At 41.8% G+C, this 19,638-nt stretch overlaps 1 protein-coding gene across 1 annotated transcript in view; it reads right to left on the reverse strand.

Moving 5' to 3' along the window:
• Positions 1-8,160: 8,160 nt before the first annotated feature.
• Positions 8,161-19,638, reverse strand: part of ATP10A (ATPase phospholipid transporting 10A (putative)) — a 146,102-nt gene continuing 134,624 nt past the window's right edge. Inside the window, exons 15-21 of the mRNA XM_077807119.1 lie at positions 19,037-19,113; positions 16,076-16,201; positions 12,954-13,154; positions 10,455-10,535; positions 10,258-10,362; positions 9,350-9,537; positions 8,161-8,875 (exon numbers count right to left, since the gene is read on the reverse strand). Coding sequence (XP_077663245.1) covers positions 8,161-8,875; positions 9,350-9,537; positions 10,258-10,362; positions 10,455-10,535; positions 12,954-13,154; positions 16,076-16,201; positions 19,037-19,113 — 1,493 coding nt within the window. The remainder of the gene's footprint in view (positions 8,876-9,349; positions 9,538-10,257; positions 10,363-10,454; positions 10,536-12,953; positions 13,155-16,075; positions 16,202-19,036; positions 19,114-19,638) is intronic.

Below are 19,638 nucleotides of genomic sequence, written 5' to 3' on the forward strand. Positions count from 1 at the left end.
GGGGCTATTGTGGAAATCTAGGGTGAAGAACTGGCATTTTTGGATGTAGCTCTGAAACCAGTGAGGTTTGTGGGTGTTATTTCTGCTAGCAGAGGGTTACATACACTTTGTGTGGTTCCTCTGAAGATTGTCTCCTGTAGTCATGACCCTACCCCTAACCCTATTGGTTGACAGTAGCATTGCTCCCGTGGAACAGCTGCCATGGGAGGCCATTTTGAAGAAAAGCAGAATGCCTGGTGCTCTCATGTAGGTGGCAACACCCAGCATATTCTCGCATTTCACAAATATTTCATAAAACTGGTGGGGTCCAAGCTCTGGTGAGAACAAATGGGAAGATTTATGTGCACAATATACCCCAGCTTTGGCCCCTTCACACCAGGTAAAAGGGCCAGGGCAGCATCGTGGTGCCCTAAAAGCTGTGCATCCCCTCTAGTGTTTACCTCAACCTGCTAACTTGTGTTAAAATTACCATTGCGTGGTCCATAGTAGCATGCTCTCATGTGCTAGCTAACACCAGTAAGAGCCCATCTTTTTTCCTAGTGCGGATGCACCCTCAGAGGCACAGCACATGCCATGCCTCTCTCACCCCAGGGTCTTTTCTCTAGAAAAACCATGGAATGAATCAAAGTCTCTGTTATTCTCCGTACATTGATCTTCATAAACTATTCCAGCAATGGGTTTCTGATTGAAAATTCACAATTGTTTTCTTTTTAAAAAGTCGCTGACCTTGCTGCTAGCTCACACCCTTTAGGCACAGGAACATTCAATTTAACAGGGGGAAGGAGAAGGTGTTGGCTGCAGTGTGAGACCCTAAACAGGGTAGAATCCTGTAAGCTGAACTTTATAGTGGTCTTGGTAGGTTACCAAGAAATAGAATCATATCCCCACTGAACTTGAGTTCAAATGGGTTAACTTTCATTAGGCTCAGAAATTTAGCGCAAAACCATGGTAACTTTAGGGTATATTCTTCCCTTGATATATGCAGTCAATTCACATTAGCATTAATGATTTTCATAATACACTGAGGGGAGAACCCTTTAGCCTTTAATTAGTGTCTTAATTTAAATTAAGAATCAGTGTAAGTATTTTGTCTTGTTTCCAGTGTTTTTATTTCAGTCATCTTTACATGGATTTGAAGATTAATTCCCTTTCAGCTATTGTAATAACTCTCTAGTTGTAGAACATAAACTAAATAAAAGTTAACCGTATCTACAAAAGCTAATGGTATAAAAAGACAGAAATCTCACAACCCCCCAGTCCATTCAGAAAAACTTAGTTCATGTGGAGATAAAAGTGCTAGCGATAATTAGGGCTGCTAGAAAATTTTCTGTTGAAAAAAACTGGTTTTCTGACTCTTACAGGGCTGTTACCTCCAGAGTGCTCCTTCATGGGCTGGGGAGGCTCTGCAGCAGATCTGCCTCAGTTTCCCCTTCTCAGCCTGCTTGGACAGCTGCAGTGACTTGCTGTTGTAACTCAGTGCAGTAATTTGACTCTCTGGCCAAGTCATTAAATAAAAGTCCACCCCCTTCTGGAGTATCCAAGTCCAAAAATAAATTCAAAATAAAGGCTGTCTTACCCAGTTCCTCTCAAGCCCAAATGACTCTAGTGAGCATAAGCATGAGAATGACTGTGTAGCCTGTAGGCCCATGTAGTCTTTGGAGGGAAAGACCCAGGATCCAGTCCCCCTGCCAGGTGAGTATGCTACAGGCTACACTGATCAAGTTGGTAAGACCAAATGGGACAAATGCCCACTTTTGCCAAAAAAGTTGGGATAGCAAGCACAGGACTTAAAAAAAGGGACTGTCCAGGCCAAAACAGGATGTATGGTTCCCCTACTTAGAATACGCGCAGAAGAGGTGGCAGAGCCCTGTTGAAATCCCTTCCCCCACCAGGTAGAGGGGGAACTCGAATTGCGGATCCCACACAACCCAGTGCCCTAAGCACTGGGCTAAAAGTTGTGAGGGAGGTCCTCCCCCAGCCGCGCTGTTTTGTGTGAGCTTGACTGAGGGGGCCTGATCTGATAGATGGGCTCTGAGCACACCTACCAGATTGGCCCCCTCAAGTGAGTTAGATGGCTGAACACCTAACTTCCCCAGGTTTGTGAATCACTCTGGGGCTGAGATGGGAGCGAAGTGCCCCGTTTCCCACAGGGAGGCAGCAGTGTGCATGCCCAGAGGTACAACTTCTGCCAAGTGAGCTCACAGGAGTTCTGGGCATCTCAATGGGACTTAGGTGCCTAAACAAGGGACTTGGGCACCCCACTCCTTTTTGGACATTCAGGCCTTAGTGCCTTTTGTCTGTACGGCACCAGCTCTTTAATTGTTGTTTTAATTATCGTACACACTCTAAAGGATTGTTTTGATTCTGACATTTTATAAACTGTAATAAAGACATGACTGACGTGGGACTGCAGTCTGAAGTCTTTGCTCAGTTCAGGCAAAACTCCTATCAGGCCAAGTTCTTAGGTATTCACTCAGTTTTATTGCAAGCAAACCCAATGTGTCACAGTTATTGGGCTAGCTGCGTAGTTGTCCCTTCTCGGAGTCTCACCGAGCACACCCACAGGTGCACCCCTTCAGGCCTTTGCCTCTTCTGGGTCAACCTAGGCCCACTCTTGACCACGACCTAGGTTACAGCCTCCTGGGTACGGACTATGACTGCTTCAGCGAGTACAACAGCATCTGCAGCTGCGAGCCATTTGTTCTGCAGGAACCTGTGACAGCAGGTAGTTGCAGTGAGACAGAAACAAACATCTTTAAAACCAAGCGGGATTTATTCATGTCTCAAAAGTCCCAAGCAGAGAGAGCAAAGGGTAAAACAATAAACGCCTCCTCACATTGGTAAGCTCCCCTCAGCCCGTGGAACTCCACTGCGGGCAGGGAGAAACAGCTTGCAGTGCAGCAGCACGCCCCAGGGCTCTGTGTCAGTCAGACGGTGAGCCTTTTTACTGACACAGCCTGGCCAGCCTCTCTGGGTATGTCTACACTGTGATTAAAAACCCACACCTGGCCCATGCCAGCTGACTCAGGCTTGTGGGACTCGGGCTGCGGGGCTGTTTAACTGGTGTGTAGATGTCCGGGCTCAGGCTGGAGCCCAGGCTCTAGGACACTGCAAGGTGGGAGGGTCCCAGAGCCCAGGCTCCAGCCCACGCTGGAATGTCTACACTGCAATGAAACAGCCCCACAGCCTGAGCCCGATGCACTCCAGTCAGCTGGCATGAGCCAGAGGCAGGTGTCTAATTGCAGTGTAGACATGACATACCCTCTCAGCTCACCCAAACAATTTCCCTTTTGTAGGTCCTTGATCTTTTGGATCTCCTTTGATCCCAGGCTTTAGCCTTGGGAAGAGTAATCTAGTCTCACCTGAATGGATCCCTGCCATTTCTCCTCAAGGAGCCTTATCTTTGCTATAGCTCTGTTTCCTGTGGGTTTCTCCCTCAGCAGCGTCTTTTAATGTAACTCCTGGCAGTCTGACAGATTACTCTCAAACAGATAATCTGAGGATACTTGACATTTATACACATCCCAATTTGTCACCTTAAAATTTGGCCTCATAAGAATTGTCACAGTGGCAAAATAAACTTCAAGAATTTGCCGCCTTTACCTTCCCTGGGTACAATATGCTAAACCTTCTCATGGATGGAGATATGTGGTGGTGCACCTTAAATGTCAAAGGGAAATTACTGGACAGAGCAAACACCCCTAAAAGCACTTGGAAGGCACTGTTCATGTTGGAGATAAGGCCAAAAGATCAACATATGCCCCAGAATTTAGTCTCTTAATGGGTTCTGCTTTCAATGTAACTTATGACCCTTGGAACCTGGCCCACATTTTCAAAAGTGGCCACTAATTTTGGGTTGCTCGGTTCTTGTGTTGCCAGTTTCAGACACCTGGGGCTTGATTCTCAGGTGTGCTGAGCAGGGCCGGCTCCAGGCCCCAACGTTCCAAGCAGGTGCTTGGGGTGGCAGTCAGAAAGGCAGCAATTCGGCGGCAGCTCCTCTGTTCCGCCGGCCGCGGCAGCAATTTGGCGGCAGCTCCTCTGTTCCGCCGGCTGTGGCAGCAATTCGGCAGCAGCTGCTCTCTCTCCTGCCGGCCGCGGCAGCAATTCGGCGGCGACAGGTTTTTTCACTGCTTGGGGCGGCAAAAACGGTAGAGCCGGCCCTGGTGCTGAGGCCTGGAACTCCATCTGAAATCAATTCTGCTCCAACTAAATTTCAACGGGGCCTTAGGTGCTCAGCACACCTGAAAAACAGGCCCCTATGCATCTAAAGCTGGGCATCCAAAATTAGAGGACATCTGAAAAGTTGGCCCTGCATGTACCTCTTATGTTACCAAAAAGGCTATTTTGCTGTAATTCCAATTTTATTTTTTAATTGAAGACACACAGGCTGGAACTGTTAAATGGCTTATTCATTAAGAAATCTTAATTAGCTTCACACATAAGCACTATCAGTTGTTGGAATTCTTTTCACTAATTAAGTATCCAAAATCCCCTCTGCAGCAATTTCTTAGCGTGGCATGTCTAAGGCAGCCAATAGCCAGCACAGCACAACATTTACAGTAGTGTCTTAAACTGCAGACAGTGCAGCCACCTACATAGATGTTTAGTATAAAGGATTGTTAGTGGAAAGTATGGGAGTAAAATTAGACCCTTCCATGATGTTTGAGGAGCCAGATTGTTTAGTGATTAGTAATGGAAGAGAGGGTATGTCTACACAGCATTTTGGAGCAGATGGAAGTGAACCTCCCAATCCGGTCTGACAGACTTGAACTAGAGCTCAGGCTCTGAAGCTTGCGGGGGGGGTGTGGATGTGAGTATTTTCTACTATTCCACTACCGTACATATTTATCCGGACTGTCTGGCCTACTACGCCACCAATGTTTCCCAGAACTCCTACATGTGTCAGGATACAAAGTACTCTTCCAAATTTAATTGGAGGCAGAATAATGCCTCAGGGGCTGTACAATTTGAACTGAGAAATAGCTGTGGCAAAAGATGTTTTATTTGGTTTGGGTTTTTTAATATGGATTCCAGGACTAGGGCAGAAAATACAATTCCCAGATGACTAAACCACTAAATGAAGTGACATCCAGGTTTGATGGAATTTATTTTAACCATACTTTAACATATCCACGTATTGCAATATAAACAATATACCAGTAAGTACAAAATATTTTGATATAGCACCTTTCATCAATAAAGATCTCAAAACGTTTCACACAGACTATCTGTCTGTTGATAATGATCACTTAACCCACAACCAAAATTCAGACAGTGAGAGAATGGAGTGAGCTTAGTGAAGCACGGACAGGAAGTGACAAAGTGGCACAACATCATAACCGAGTGAGTGGAGTCTGGGACATCAGTTGTGGAAAGAATGCCATCTTGAGTGGTCATGTAAAACCCAATCCTGTAAGATGTTGAGCCTTCTCACCATCCAACTCATAATGTTATATTAGATGGATGGGAAAGTTGCCCCTTGAAGCCTCGGGAGCTGCGTAACTAGGGAGGCCTGAGGAGCTTTCATTCCCTAGCAGCCATCAGGAATCAGCTATTTTCCTGAACAAAGCCCTTAAATCGATGTGGAATGTAATCCGAATTGGGCCAGGGTTCGCAGATCAACCATATCACCTCTGAACTTGTGAAAAGGACCAGAGGTCCATCAATAGTCACCAGTGGCCAGGGTCTTGGTTTTACATCTGCATCAAAAATAGAGGCATTATGATCTTGGCACATAAATACAAGTTAAATACAGCTGAACCAGGTAAATAATACTGGTGTACAATTTTGCTTCCATTTCAAGATTTTGTATGCCAGGTTTTGCCTCATAGTAAATATTTGCCAGAAATATAACATCTGAAATTGAGGCACTAAGATGTTAGAGTTTTTTGTTAATATTACTGTACTTATATCTAGTTATTTAAAATCAACGTACAGGTCACTAGTATCTGTTTCTACAGTGCCTAGCACAATAGGGCTCCAGTTTCGGTTGGTGCCTCTAAATGCTATTACAATGCAGTAACAACGATAGGGAGAGAAGCGGAAGGGCCACAGGATCTGCATTTCCATGGATCCTGCCTTGGGGCATCTGGAGCTGTGCTGCAATAGCAGCCACAAGGGCCATACACAGCAGCCTCCGGCCCTGGTCACAGATATTGTTGGGCCAGGGAGTGGATGTGATGGCCCCAGCTTTTCCGAACTCCACCCACTTGGTGTCTGGCTTTATGTGGGTGGAGTGGATTTCACCCTGACATCCTGTTTTACAAGCGAGGAAATGTTTCTACCAGATGGAAATATTTTCACACTGTTATTGCTTTAAAAAGTTGAGCCATTACTTCCTTTGCCATTAAAAAAGAGATTGTAGCTCCACCTAGGAGAGTTCTTTGGGCTGGCACATGCTGCATAGTCTATGTTAAATGTCTGCAAGGTCAAGTGGACAAATGAATCCTCTCAACAGGATTCTATGGGATGCATTTCGTGATCTGAGCATGTGTAGAAATCTACTGCCTGATTCCTAAGGTAACCATACAGAATGTAGAAGCATTACAACACTTTCAGCCACCAAGAGTCTATTAAAAAGAAGAGAGATTTCCTCTGTTTTAGACCTAACACATTCTTTTTCGAGGTGAGGAAAAAATGATAAAGCCCTGCTTAAGTCATAAGTCCTTCCCCAAGTCAACCTCATGTTTAATGAAAAGCTAGAATATGTGAGACCTGTGGATACATTTAGCACATTCAATATTTACTTCATAATGAAGATAGAAATATTCTCATTCCAAAATGTAGTTTGGCTGTATAATTGTGTCTCACATTTTATTGCTTTTACTTCTTCCCTTTGTTCAAGTTTCACATTCTGATATGACCAATTCTGTCTGTGTTCGTGGGAAGAGGCCAACATGGAAACCCTTTTAAAAATACCCAGAGAGACTTAGAAACCAATGTATGGCAAATATTGGGGCTTAAGATTGAGGGACTCCATGGGAGCCAATATGGCTGGGGATTTCCTGTCAACAGACAGAGAACGAGGTGTGCAAGTTCTGAGCTTACACAACCAATAGTAAACAAAAATGGGATGTTCTGAAAACTCAGGCTGCAAAGACAATAAGTGACAACTATATCCTGTGTTAGTTCGTGTGTGGAGATGGCACATGCTATGTGATTATGTACGCAAACCCAAAACAGCCTCCCAAGGTAAAGATGGTCACTAATGACTTGGGCTTCAAGTCACTGAACTAGAAGTGAAAGAGGTTGTAATCTATAACAAAGGGCTCTCCATGTATTCTTTATCAAACTGGACCTACATTCTTCAACAAGTCCTGTGGCATTTCAATGCTGAGTGTGCTCTCAGTTCCCACTGACTTATACCATACTGCACATACAGCATACAGTCACTTTCCCCCATAACACCTCTTTACAAAGCAAAGCAGTTTTTCTTTTAAAAAGGAATGGACTGACCTGCCAAATGCAAACTATTTTTACTGACTGCAAGTGACGGACTGAACTCTTATTAATGTCAGGCTGGGCAACCACTTTGTATTATGGATGGTCATTTATTTATTGTTTTATCATGAGAAATAAAATGCTACTGAGGCGATACCAAAATATGGTGACATTTATAAGATGTATTTATACAGTAGTGAGATACTGTTAATATTTACAAAGAGGTAGGATATTTTCAGAGACCTGCCCAGCAGTTTTCCCCTTAAAAACTTGATTGTCAGACCTCACAGAGATTTTTTTATTTTAAATCAGATGACAAATTATCCAAACTGCTGGGATATAGTGCTACCATCATGTTTTCCCCCTCCATGATTGCTAACCCAACTATAATCATGTCTATAATTTCTCCTGAAATCCAGACCATTTGGACAAAGTAGGTAGGTCCATTGCTTGCAATACTTGCCAGAATGAAAGAGAAGCAACTGAAAAAGAAACAACCCTGCATTTTCTTATAAAATGAGATGAAAAAAATAAAGAGAGAGAACTGGAAAATTCAAGTGTATTTTCTTCTTTATATTTAAAGCTCTTATTTCAATATATAGCACTTAAACATTTTTTAAATAATTTTTTTGATTTCCTGTTTCATCTCTGGAAACAATTAGAGTAATTTCACTATACATTTGTGCAAATAGAAAATATATAAATGTACTCAAGCCCCTGTCATAAGAAGGTGGTTTCAAGAGTTTCACTTTTACAGCAATTAGTTGGGGTCCCTTTAATTTGTTCCTGGAAGTCGTTTGAGTACTTCCCTGTTAAGCCTTTGAAGTCCTGATGCAAAGAGGATATGGAGCCAAGCACAGACACGTTGTCCTGTACTTCATTTCGTAAACGACGTGGTGACTGTTGTAAAACTCTCCCAAACCGACTGAACAGGGGAGTTGATGTGATCCAGTTCAATAAACTGAAGCCTGACTGGTCAATTGTTGTGTTCCATGGGAACATTTCTTCTACAGACATTGACTCCATCTCTGAAGTGTTGTAATTAATTTCGTGAAATCCCAGGGATTGTTCTTGACTGTTTGCCACTGAGGAGTGTTTATTTCCCCCACATAATAGAGCTCCAGGAGAAGAAGCAGTAACCCTCAATCCTGCTGTGTGTTCTGCCTTTGTATTTGATGGGAAAGCTGGGTCATTTCCATGCTGAGATGGTTGCGAAGGCGGGGTTTGGTTGCAGGCCTTAAAACAATCACTAGCATTTGACTGAGGATTCTGTGGGGAATGTTCTGTACAGGGTGGTTTCTGGAGAATGGATTCCTTTTTGATATTCAACCTGTTCAGAATCTGGTTGCGAGTCTCTGGAGGTAATCTATTCAACTGGCGTCCAAGCTGAAGTTGAGTTGGGAAGACTGTCCCCTGAAAGGTTCTGTACAGAAATCTGAAGGAGGAAAAACGTACATATGAAAAGAAATCAAAGAAAGAGGAACTGCTTGAGATTTTATCAAGGGAAAAATGTTCACAGAACAGAATATAACAATTACTTTAACAGAATGAGAGTTTACACAGGCAAGTACCACAGTTAAATCATTTTCTTTAGATTTGACATTTAAAATAAAAAGATTACCCAAAGAGCTCTGAGTACCCTGACAATATGTGATCTACAATAACTACTCACCAGAGATAATAGTAATACACAAGTAATTTGACTCTGCTAACCAGCAGACTTAAAGAATCAAATGAAGATAATAATATACTTCAGCTGGCTGACAATAAAAAAGAAAAATTAGAAAAAAATTAGAAAAGCCCCTTACCCCCAAATCATATTCAGGCACATCCCTTCACCTTTTCTCCCATTCCACCACAAAGTATAAAAGCCACTAACATACACACACACAGGGGGAAGATACTATACCTGGGCAGTAATGCAATTACTGGTGATATAATACAAATGAAGTAAAACACAGGCTCGCCCATCAATTTTTCCATAGTCCAGTAGGGATTGGATGGAGGATAACATATTGGGCAAGAAACATTATAAACGAGAGCGACAATGAAAAATAAAAGGATACTGAAGACACAAGATGACCAGTGGAGCAAAGTCTAGAAGAAACAGCAACAAAAACTGACTTTTAATTTTCTGGTACAAAATCCATGCACAGAATGTATTTACACCAGTCTCATTTCATAAATCCTTATTCATAGATTCATAGATATTAAGGTCAGAAGGGACCATTATGATCATCTAGTCTGACCTCCTGCACAATGCAGGCCACAGAATCTCACCCACCCACACCTGCGATAAACCTCTCACCTATGTCTGAGCTATTGAAGTCCTCAAATCATGGTTTAAAGACTTCAAGGTGCAGAGAATCCTCCAGCAAGTGACCCGTGCCCCATGCTACAGAGGAAGGCGAAAAACCCTTAGGGCCTCTTCCAATCTGCCCTGGAGGAAAATTCCTTCCCGACCCCAAATATGATGATCAGCTGAACCCTGAGCATATGGGCAAGATTCACCAGCCAGATACCCAAGAAAGAATTTTCTGTAGTAATTCAGATCCCATCCCATCACAGGCCGTTGGGCCTATTTACCATGAATATTTAAAGATCAATTAATTGCCAAAATCATGTTATCCCAGGATTACAAAGCTGCTCACTGCTCGCTGTTGCAAACCATTTTCATGTTTGGTTGAAATGCTTGATAAAAACAGACAGCGCTGAGGGAATAAAACACGCTTTTCTTGATTTTAAAGAGTGACACACTAAGGAAATAGGTAAAATATCCCAGAAGACTCCTCTATAATTTTCCTGTGGACGACTTACCCAAGTTTTGGTTTCAATAGCCAGATGTAATATGATGGTAAAAAGAGCTACTGTGGTGATGGGGGTTCCCCAGGAGAACAGATCCACCTCTGAGTCATAGTAAGTCTGAAAAGAAGGAAAGGGGCTTTACTCTAATCTGTATTTTCTAATCTGCTCCTCACATTGCATGAAATCAGATGTCTGAATGGATAACTTACGAAAAAAGGGATGAAAAAACAAACTAGACTTTGATAGAGTGCATCAATCATGTTCATCCAAAACATGTGTGGTTGGTACTCCTGTGACACAAAAACACATAGTAAGAGTCTAACGAAGAAGCCATTTGTTAGTACCAGACAAAAATCTGAATTGAAATGTATTTCTTCCAGTGCTTGTGCAGACAACCTCATCACTCTTTTCCCTTCCCAGGCCAACAAACCCCACCCTCCTGACGGAGTGATTAGTTGGGATTTCCATGACCTGAATTTCTGCCTCTAAAGCATCTTCTTCGGTGAGTTTTTCCACAAGAGGATATAATTTAGAACTAAGCGCCTGATCCAGCACTGACTTGCATATGTGCCTAATTTTATCCATTATAATTAGTCCCATTGACTTCAGTGGAGTTACATACTTGTGTTATTCAAACTTCAACAGATGCTTACATCTTTGCAGGACTGGGGTTTAAGGGCCAGATTTTAAAATGTATTTTGGTGCCTGATTTCAGTGAGGAGTTAGGCACCTAAACACATTTAAAAATCTGGCCCTAAGTGTTCTACATATAAAATGAAAGACTATGTATTCAAGAAAGATTAAATATGAAAGTATGCAGCTTACATTGAAAGAAAAATCCACAACAATATTCAATGTATATTTACACAGCAATATAATCACTTCTTAAGAAACAGTACTGAATTTTACTAACACATTAGTATAAACAATTTAACCATTTTTTACATTCACATGAATTATCATACAGAACAACTGGGTATAGAGGAAATCATTTTGTAAATATCAGATCTGCAAAATGCTCATTTATTTTACTAATGTTCTTATTGCGGGTTTACATTTCCTGTGATAATTTTTTTTAATGAATTCATTAAGCTCCTTTTTCCTCTAGCTCACAGTTTCCTAAGCCTAGAAATGAGACTCCCGTAAAACTCTTGTGTTCTTTGGTCTAATTAAACAACATGTAGACAGATTCAATTAAAATCTTTTCCAAAGAGAAGAGTGAGGATATTACTGGCTACCTACAAGCAGGAATAGTTTAGCAAAATGTTATTTGTAAATCTTTTTAGACAGGTATTCAATAGCATTCAAAGAACCTCAGAATGGACAATGGACTCAGCTTTGAGAAAGAATTCTACTGTGAACATGAAATATTTCTCTTGTCAATCTGCTGACTGTTTTGCCAAACTAATCCATCTTTTACACTGGTTTGTCAATTAAGAAAACCAAATAAAACCTCAAAATTAGCTTAAACTAAATCATAACCTAACTATTTTTGTCATCTTTTAGTAGGGAAGTAAATAGGGGCATTTATTTTGTGGAACTTTAATTGCAATGTTTTGAGCAGCAAGCCAAAGGATGGAAATATAAAGCCCAGAAACAACAGCCGATAAAAAAAGAGGATCAAGACAAACACACCGAAAATGAGCAGCTCTGAAATTCTCCACCTCTTCTTTCAAGTATAGCATCTAGCAATATTACTAGAAATGTAATGCACCAAGTACTGGGTGCACTGTTGGTTGAGAGAGTCAATGACTCCCTTCAGAGGCCAAGTTGTCTTTGAGGAACCTGTTGTAAGGCCTCTGATCAAGAAGACATCTCTTGACAATGATAGTTTTGCTAACCTGAGAAGCCACCCTTCCCCGCTCATGATAAAACTGCAGTTGCAATCAGCAGAAATGGTCTAGCTTGATGGTCTTCTGCCCCTTTCCTTGCAGTTTACACAGAAATGGGCTGCAGACAACTTGTTTGCCATAAAGGGTTTTTGACTCTGTAACTCACTTCACCACTTGGGCCACCAGATCCCAGATTTGTTAACCCTCTGGGCACACTTCCAGGTTCATCCTTCCCCCCCCTTGTGGAAGGGTGGGGACTGAACAAGTTCTTGGTTTTGGTGGGTAAACAGCATGATGTGATGGTAGGAATAGTCCATTTTACTCTATTACACAATATATAAAATGACTTATTTTGTGTTTATATTTGAAATTTGTAACCGCCGCTAGTTCCTCAAAGGGTAGGTGCTCAGTGTAAATTGGGGAGAAAAACAAACCCACCAACAAACATAAATCCATATATTTTAAGATACTGTTTACAAAAAGGCTTTTTTCTGGCATATTTAGTTTCTGGCATTTAGATATTTTGGTTAGGATTATTATATGGTATGTCTATGCTGCAATGAGAACACTGAGTCTCAGAGCCCAGGTCAGCTGACTGGGGCTTCTGGGGCTCTGGCTGAAGGCTATAAAATTGCAGTGTAGATGTTTAGGCTTGGACTGGACACCAGGCTTTGAGGCCCTCCCTCCTTGTGGCCAGCTGTGGGTCTTTTATCCCAGTGTAGACGTACACCTAGAAGTGCTAACAAGCAAGAAAAACAGTTTCTCAGACTCCTATTCTTTAGCTTTATTTGGTGCATGTGTCCTTTGCCGCCAAGCTTGGTTTTCATTAAAATTCATGACCATCAGAAAAAATCTTCTGAAAGGCAAAGCTTTTACCTCCATTTTCTGGCCACTTTTGTAGAGGTGAGGTACACCAATTAGCACTTCAGCTGGTATATCCTTATCCAGCACCCCAGTGATCAGTTGTGGAAGAGAAGAGAATAATAAATTAAAGAAGATCAGGTACCACTGATCAATCATTGAAGAGCCAGAGAACCCACAATAGAACTGGTACCAGAAGAGAAGGGCCACAAACATCTGCAATCAAAACAGCAGGACATAAAGCATAATCAGTCTGGAATTTAAAACAAGTAGGGAAAAAACCGTGTAAATCTCAGTACATCATCTCTCCATGGCTCTGTGAAATCATGTTGACTTTGATTCTGCAAACACTTGCACAAGGGCTTAACCTAAAGTAATGAGTAGTCCCCACTGAGGACACCTGACCTTCTATTATTTATTATTCCCATTCCCACTACTCATGCTTAAAGTTAAGCATGTGTATAAGTCTTAACAGGCTTGTGGTCTTAGATATGATTGGGGCTTTGCCTCATATGAAATTAATTTTCAATCCAATTATAACTCTCAAATACAAAATGCGGCTAAACATAAATGAGTAATGACACCATTTTTGTGTGGAGTTCCACGTATATTTCATGAATGTAGATCTCATTGTGTTGTTTATTACTGTTGTAAAAAGGATCATGTTTCTATTTCAATATCTTGTGTTGGTTTGAGAATTTTCTGGAGACTTAGCTAGCTCACAAAGGCTCTTTTCAAGACTGTAATGAGAAAACAAACCCACTAACAAACATAAGGAACAAACATAAATCCATATGAAATAAAGCTCCAAGCCTCGGTCCTGCTTACGGTCCTGTTCTCCAGATTTGTTGATTATCCACCAAACAATCACAAAAATTAAAAGCAAATCAACTGAAACTACTTGGCTGTAATTCCTCAAAGGCTTTCCCTGCTTTAACTAGCTAGGAGGGGAGAGGATGTGCCCTCTCCCTTAGCTCCCGTTTGACCCAGCTTTCTCTTCCTTTTATATGCTGCCCCAAGCAGCCATATGACCAGCTAGGACCTACCCTGCTGCACCTTTTTAAATCCTGCAGCGTGGTTTCTGCAGCAATCTGGGGCTTAAACTATGAGCTAGACAGGTTCTACTGCTGAATGGAAATTGGCACAATACAAGCAAATGTAAAAACCTGAGGAGATAGAGATCTAGCAGAATGTATGCAGCACAGTTATCTTGATTCCCTGTGGACAATTCATCAAGAGTGGTCTCCCTGTGAATGAATGCGGTACTTGCATCTTAGAGGAAGTTAGAATTCTCCTCCCCGGGGGAAGCCAGTATATGTCTGACACATTCAGGTCTAGAATTGGATTTCCCACTGTGGTTTCAGGGTCGGTAGCAACTAGGATTGCTCTTATGGGCTCTGAAGGCAGCAGAAGCAGAGCAACCACAAACACAGATTCTCAAGTTTCATTCAAGCCTGGGGGCAACAGCTTCAGAAAATGTCTGCAGTTGGATGTCTTACTGAATACAGCATGAAAAATAACACTTGTAATTGGGGTGGGAGGTGTAGAGGAATGTAAGATTTTACAAGGATTGAACAAAAATGCAAATGTATAAATTGAATCCTTGCATGCTGATCATTGGAATGTACTTACATATATTTCTTGAGAGTGTTTTGATTTAAAAATAAAATCGCTCTGAGTACACGTCTCTGAAAGTATAATATTCCACTTCATTGATGAGGTTAAGTATTACCATGGTGATGGGCACAATAGAAATACATAGATAGGAAGGTGCAGAGGCTCAACACATCTCAGGATTAAGCCTAGAAGAGCCTGTGTACACTAGCATTTTGTCACCTTACCAAAAAATGCTGGTAAGTTTCCTGCCATTGCATTACCACAGATGCCACTCCACCAATGGTAGCAATGGTGGGAGCACTAGCGTAGGCAAACTATTCAAATTTAGCTTGCTTTTTAAGGCTTGGTGAGATCTTTGGAACTTCAAAATTTGGAAGTGTTTACTTTGATTAGTTTTTGAAAGCATGTAAGTATAACCTTCCTGATCAGAACATGCTTCGCAGATTTTATCGTGTCCATGTTAACTCAAAGATCCAGTTCAACCAATGATTATTTTTATTATTTACCTAGCATGCATGGTGTTCCTATTCTCGTTAGCAAGTTGAGCAAAAATACAGTCTTGTCCCAAGACAATTAAAAGTTACCCTTGGACTGACACCTGGCATGGAATCTTTAGACCAAAAGAAAATTACGAGCAGGGATTATACAGAAGTTGGAAATCAACCTTAATTAGACCAGGTGCTACTTGCTCTCTCAATTATACACATGAAGCTATATTCTCACTTCCATTATGTCCTGGAGCATCAGGAGTGCTGTGTCTGGCCCATCCCACTCTTTCATGATCCCTACTCTCAACAGAGTGAGCAGGCGATGCACATCCACAATACCTTCATGCCCGTCAATGATTCTTCCGTGCTGAAGGAAGCCTCAGCTGCCTCTTCGAGTATTGTGTGAGTGATGCAAAGGGTCTCAGGCAGGGCTGAGGAGCTGGGTTTCTAATAGCCCAGTACCTAGTAATGGAGTTATTCATTATTGGCACTAGCGTAACTGGGAGGAGATTCAGGCCCATACTTCGATATGTATTGCAATGTGCTCCTTTCACGGTGTATTTATTTGGCTGAAGGACATAAGGGAAAACCAAAACACTTCCGATATGCTTGGCTGATAGATGGCCCAAATTAGCTCAGATCACTGGGGTCAATTTACAATTTGCACAAACAATTATAAAACAGGATTAGGAAGAGAAAACACACCTACTACTTCAGACCAGCACAGGGTGGACTTGGCATTAAAGGCTCCTATATCTAGCCAGCAAAATTTTTGCAAAAGGTACTGCTTGATAAAGAAACTTTTGTTAAGCAGCACGTCTTATTCATGTTACCTAATTTTCACATTCTGCAGCACACTGTCGCTGTCACATAGTGGGGCCTGCTATTCCTGTGAATGGCAGCCAGCTGTCTTTCAACTCTACAAGCTTGTTTGAAGCTTATTTATAAACCATTTGAAGACTGACCTAATGCTCACACAAAATAAACCCTGGAAACATGAGGAGCCACAAAACTGTCAAGTCAAACACTTACTGCATTTTTGTAGAAGAAATACAGCACCATATTGGCGATCCGGGAATAACACCAGTGCCCGTGAACAAGCAAGAGCTTTTCCAAATGCCGAAACCTTGGGACTGCAAAGTCACTCGCCATCACTGCCTTCAATGAAAGAATAGTTGAAATCACTATTGTAAAGTGGCACCTAAGACACACAGACGGTGCGCTGGAGTATCCTGCCAACATCCACAAACAGCCAGAATAACTCCATTAAAGTCCAATGGAGTTGGATTAGTTCCACCCTGGTCTAAGTGAAAGAAGAGACTGGCCCATTGTGTCCTCAATGCTTTCACAAATAGTTATAATTTTACAGTGTCCAAAAGCAAACCAGGTGCTTCAGAGAACACACAAAAGGACAATGTGCTTGCTCCTAGAAGATTACTATCTCCACTACTACAGAGGGTGACATGAGTGACAAACCGTAGGAAGGAAGTGGGGCGAGGAAGGACCAAGGGTTATAGTCGTGTGATTGTACAGATGCTCATAGATGATGGCTGTGAGCTTTTCTCTTTTTAAGAACTACAAAGAAGACAGTATTATTTTGTGCAGAAGAAGGGAGTTTTCAGGAGGGATTTAAATGAGTGAGATAATAATATGCTACATTACAATTAGTGGAGTTAAAAAAGCAAAACACCCAAATAATTTGTTTTAATTAATTATCATGATCTGGACTTGCAAATGTTTGCCCACCCACATTCCCCTGAGATCTCAGTATTCAGAGGAAATTTGTTTTAACTATATGCAAGTTCCCAAAATTGTGAGAGATCATTACAGAAGAGGTTCTCCTGAAGTTTTAGAACCTGCCAAATCACATCTATGGTATGAATCACTACCATTTCTTTCTATAGCATAGCTACTTTTGACTGGCTAAATTTCAAGGTAAAGTACGCTCAGGATTTAAGATCTCATCATGAATGGAGCAGTATATCAGTTGCGTTAGATCCTGCCAGGCCGTTGAGTTGGCCACAGATTCCACCAACAGTTGTATTGTTTTTTAAATTTACATTTTGTTTATTGTCTTCTTCATCTGTTTCCTTCTCCCCTACCCATTTTCTAATTCCATTATGGAATCATGAGGTTAAATTGTTTACTTTTCTTTATTTTATGTTTCCATCAAATTATTCCAAACCACATTCTAAATGTTTTTAAAGGTCTATTTTTGGTATGCAGGGAGGAATGGAAAGATAATTTTATCCAATTACACTTACATGTTTATTTTATCCCAAAATATCAGCTTGGATTTGATGTTTTCATTCTCCTCCATCCCCCCCCGCCCCTTCCCCCCAGGTTTTGCATAGGAAAGCATGGTTCGTGCTCCATGCTGCTCCTTCCATAGGATGTGAAAGAAAAATAAATCAGTCAGTTTGCTGTATGAGAGATCCAGATGCTTGACTCCTTTGAAGCACCTGCATGTATACAATTTTGACAGCTGCTTATTGTACAAAGCCATGCATGATTTCCTATGGAACCCTGGGATCAAAGGCAGGGGATCCATAAGCCTTCCCTCTACGTGTGAACATTCAATACAAAATAAACATAAAAAGAGAAATAATCTAGGTGGTTTAATGGAATAACAAACAAAATGACAAACTTTCAGAGCAGAATGCACTGAAATGGCTAGGGACACTGAAAGACCAGCTGTCTCAGAATTACTAGATCAACTGAAAAGAGGAATTGGAAGGAGGAAAAAGGAGAGACAGAGAGAGCGAGAGATATGGAGTATTATATCTGGGAACTAAAATGATGTTCATGAGAAATCAGGGGTTTGAGTTCACACAGAGATGCTAGGAGCCGATTCAAAGTACAATGAAGTCAATGGAAAGACTCCCACTGACTTCAGTAGGCCTTGGAATGGGCCCTCCTACAACAGCCTGCTCAGGATTCCATGCATGTTAGGTTCTATTCAACCCAAATGTCCTCCCATGCTTGTAAAGCCTGCAGAGGCTGTGTGAGGCGCCCAGGCTCAGCATCTTCTGAGTTTACTCCTTACTCTGATCTGGCTTACAGAAGAAAGCCCTGTTAAAAAAAAACCCTATTTCAGTCTTAGCCCAAGCTTTCATCTTTTACTGCCCTGCCATATATAGCAATCAGGCTGTTGGGAATGATGGACAGAGACACGAGCATACTGAGTGAATTCCCAAACAATCTCAGCAGGGGCAGCTTCTTCCCAGTTGATTGACAGACCAACAGAGAAAAGGTTTTACATGGACTGCATGACAATCAGGGGTGGGTCAGGCTCCCCTCCCCTCCCAAACGAGCACTCCCTTAACTGTCACTGCAGCTACTCACATTCCAAGGGCTGTAGAGTAAAACTCATATCCGACCTGCATGTCCCAGCAGGGAGAGGAGAGCAGGCCTTGTGCACTACTCAGGCGTATTGTCTGAATAGGTTGGCTTGGAGCACAAGTGGCATATGCAGCCTTCTGAGGCTTATACACTTCAGTGACACCTATCTTAGCTGCATTAGGTAAATAGATTTGTCCAACCACACCACAGGATAATTTTACAGGACCAGTGCAGGACAAATGAAGAATAAAAGCCAGAGGAAGAGAATGCAAGGAGGGGAAGTCAATTTAATCTTTATTTATTATAGAAATAGGACATAGCTGAGGGTTTTTTTAAATTAATACCTGATTTCGTTAAAAAGTAAATGTGCCAAAAGACCTCTTGTAATTTGAGTTTTATGAGGTGAATGTAAAATGTATAAGCTCACCACAGATTGGATAAGAAACATACGCTCGAACTCAAGCATAAGTGATTTTTACAAATCCCAACTAGTACACCTCAGGGCAGCTTGCAACTTGCTCATTTACTTTTGCTGCCTGTCAAGAGGTAACTTGCTCTCGTTGACTGGGAGGCAAGATGCAAGCAGACACACGGAAAATATTCAGTCCAACTTTTTCCTGGGGAAACTTTTCAATAAACAACCCGCATTACCTGCATGCCCTCTGGACCAGAGATCCCCACACCTACGTCTGCCACCTGGATCATACTGACATCATTAGCTCCATCACCTAGTAACAATAGGATGCAACATGGTTTGATATTAATAAAACAGAGATGATTAATGTCAGAAAAACAAAGGAAAAAATAGGTGACTGTAGAGCATCAGTGAGCAAGGATGGCATAGGGATCTGGTTTGAAACACCTGTACTTCATGGAACTACAGTTTCAAAGCCTTAGAAGGGACCACCAAGCCCTTGATGTCTGTCTATCTAGGTTTTTGCTATACCATGCCAAGGAAACATAAACTGAGTACTTCTGTATGAGTGGGTCTCTTTAATGGGACCTGGAACACAGAGGTCATGTCTTTGTTGCATGGGTACTCAGAAGTCCATGTGCAGCAGGGAAACAAACTCCTGAAAACATTCCTGCCGCAAACTAACTGACTGGAAGTATTAAGGGACCATAAAATTGGGCATGAGGCTAGACATAATGAGATAAACTCTGTGACATTAGACTCAGAGTGGGGAAAGGAGGGTTGTGTGAGGAATAAGTAGAGCTTTCTCAATTTAAAGTGCGGGAACCTTGTGGGTGCT

Source organism: Eretmochelys imbricata, chromosome 1, assembly GCF_965152235.1.
Source record: "Eretmochelys imbricata isolate rEreImb1 chromosome 1, rEreImb1.hap1, whole genome shotgun sequence".
NCBI classification, from domain to species: domain Eukaryota; kingdom Metazoa; phylum Chordata; order Testudines; family Cheloniidae; genus Eretmochelys; species Eretmochelys imbricata.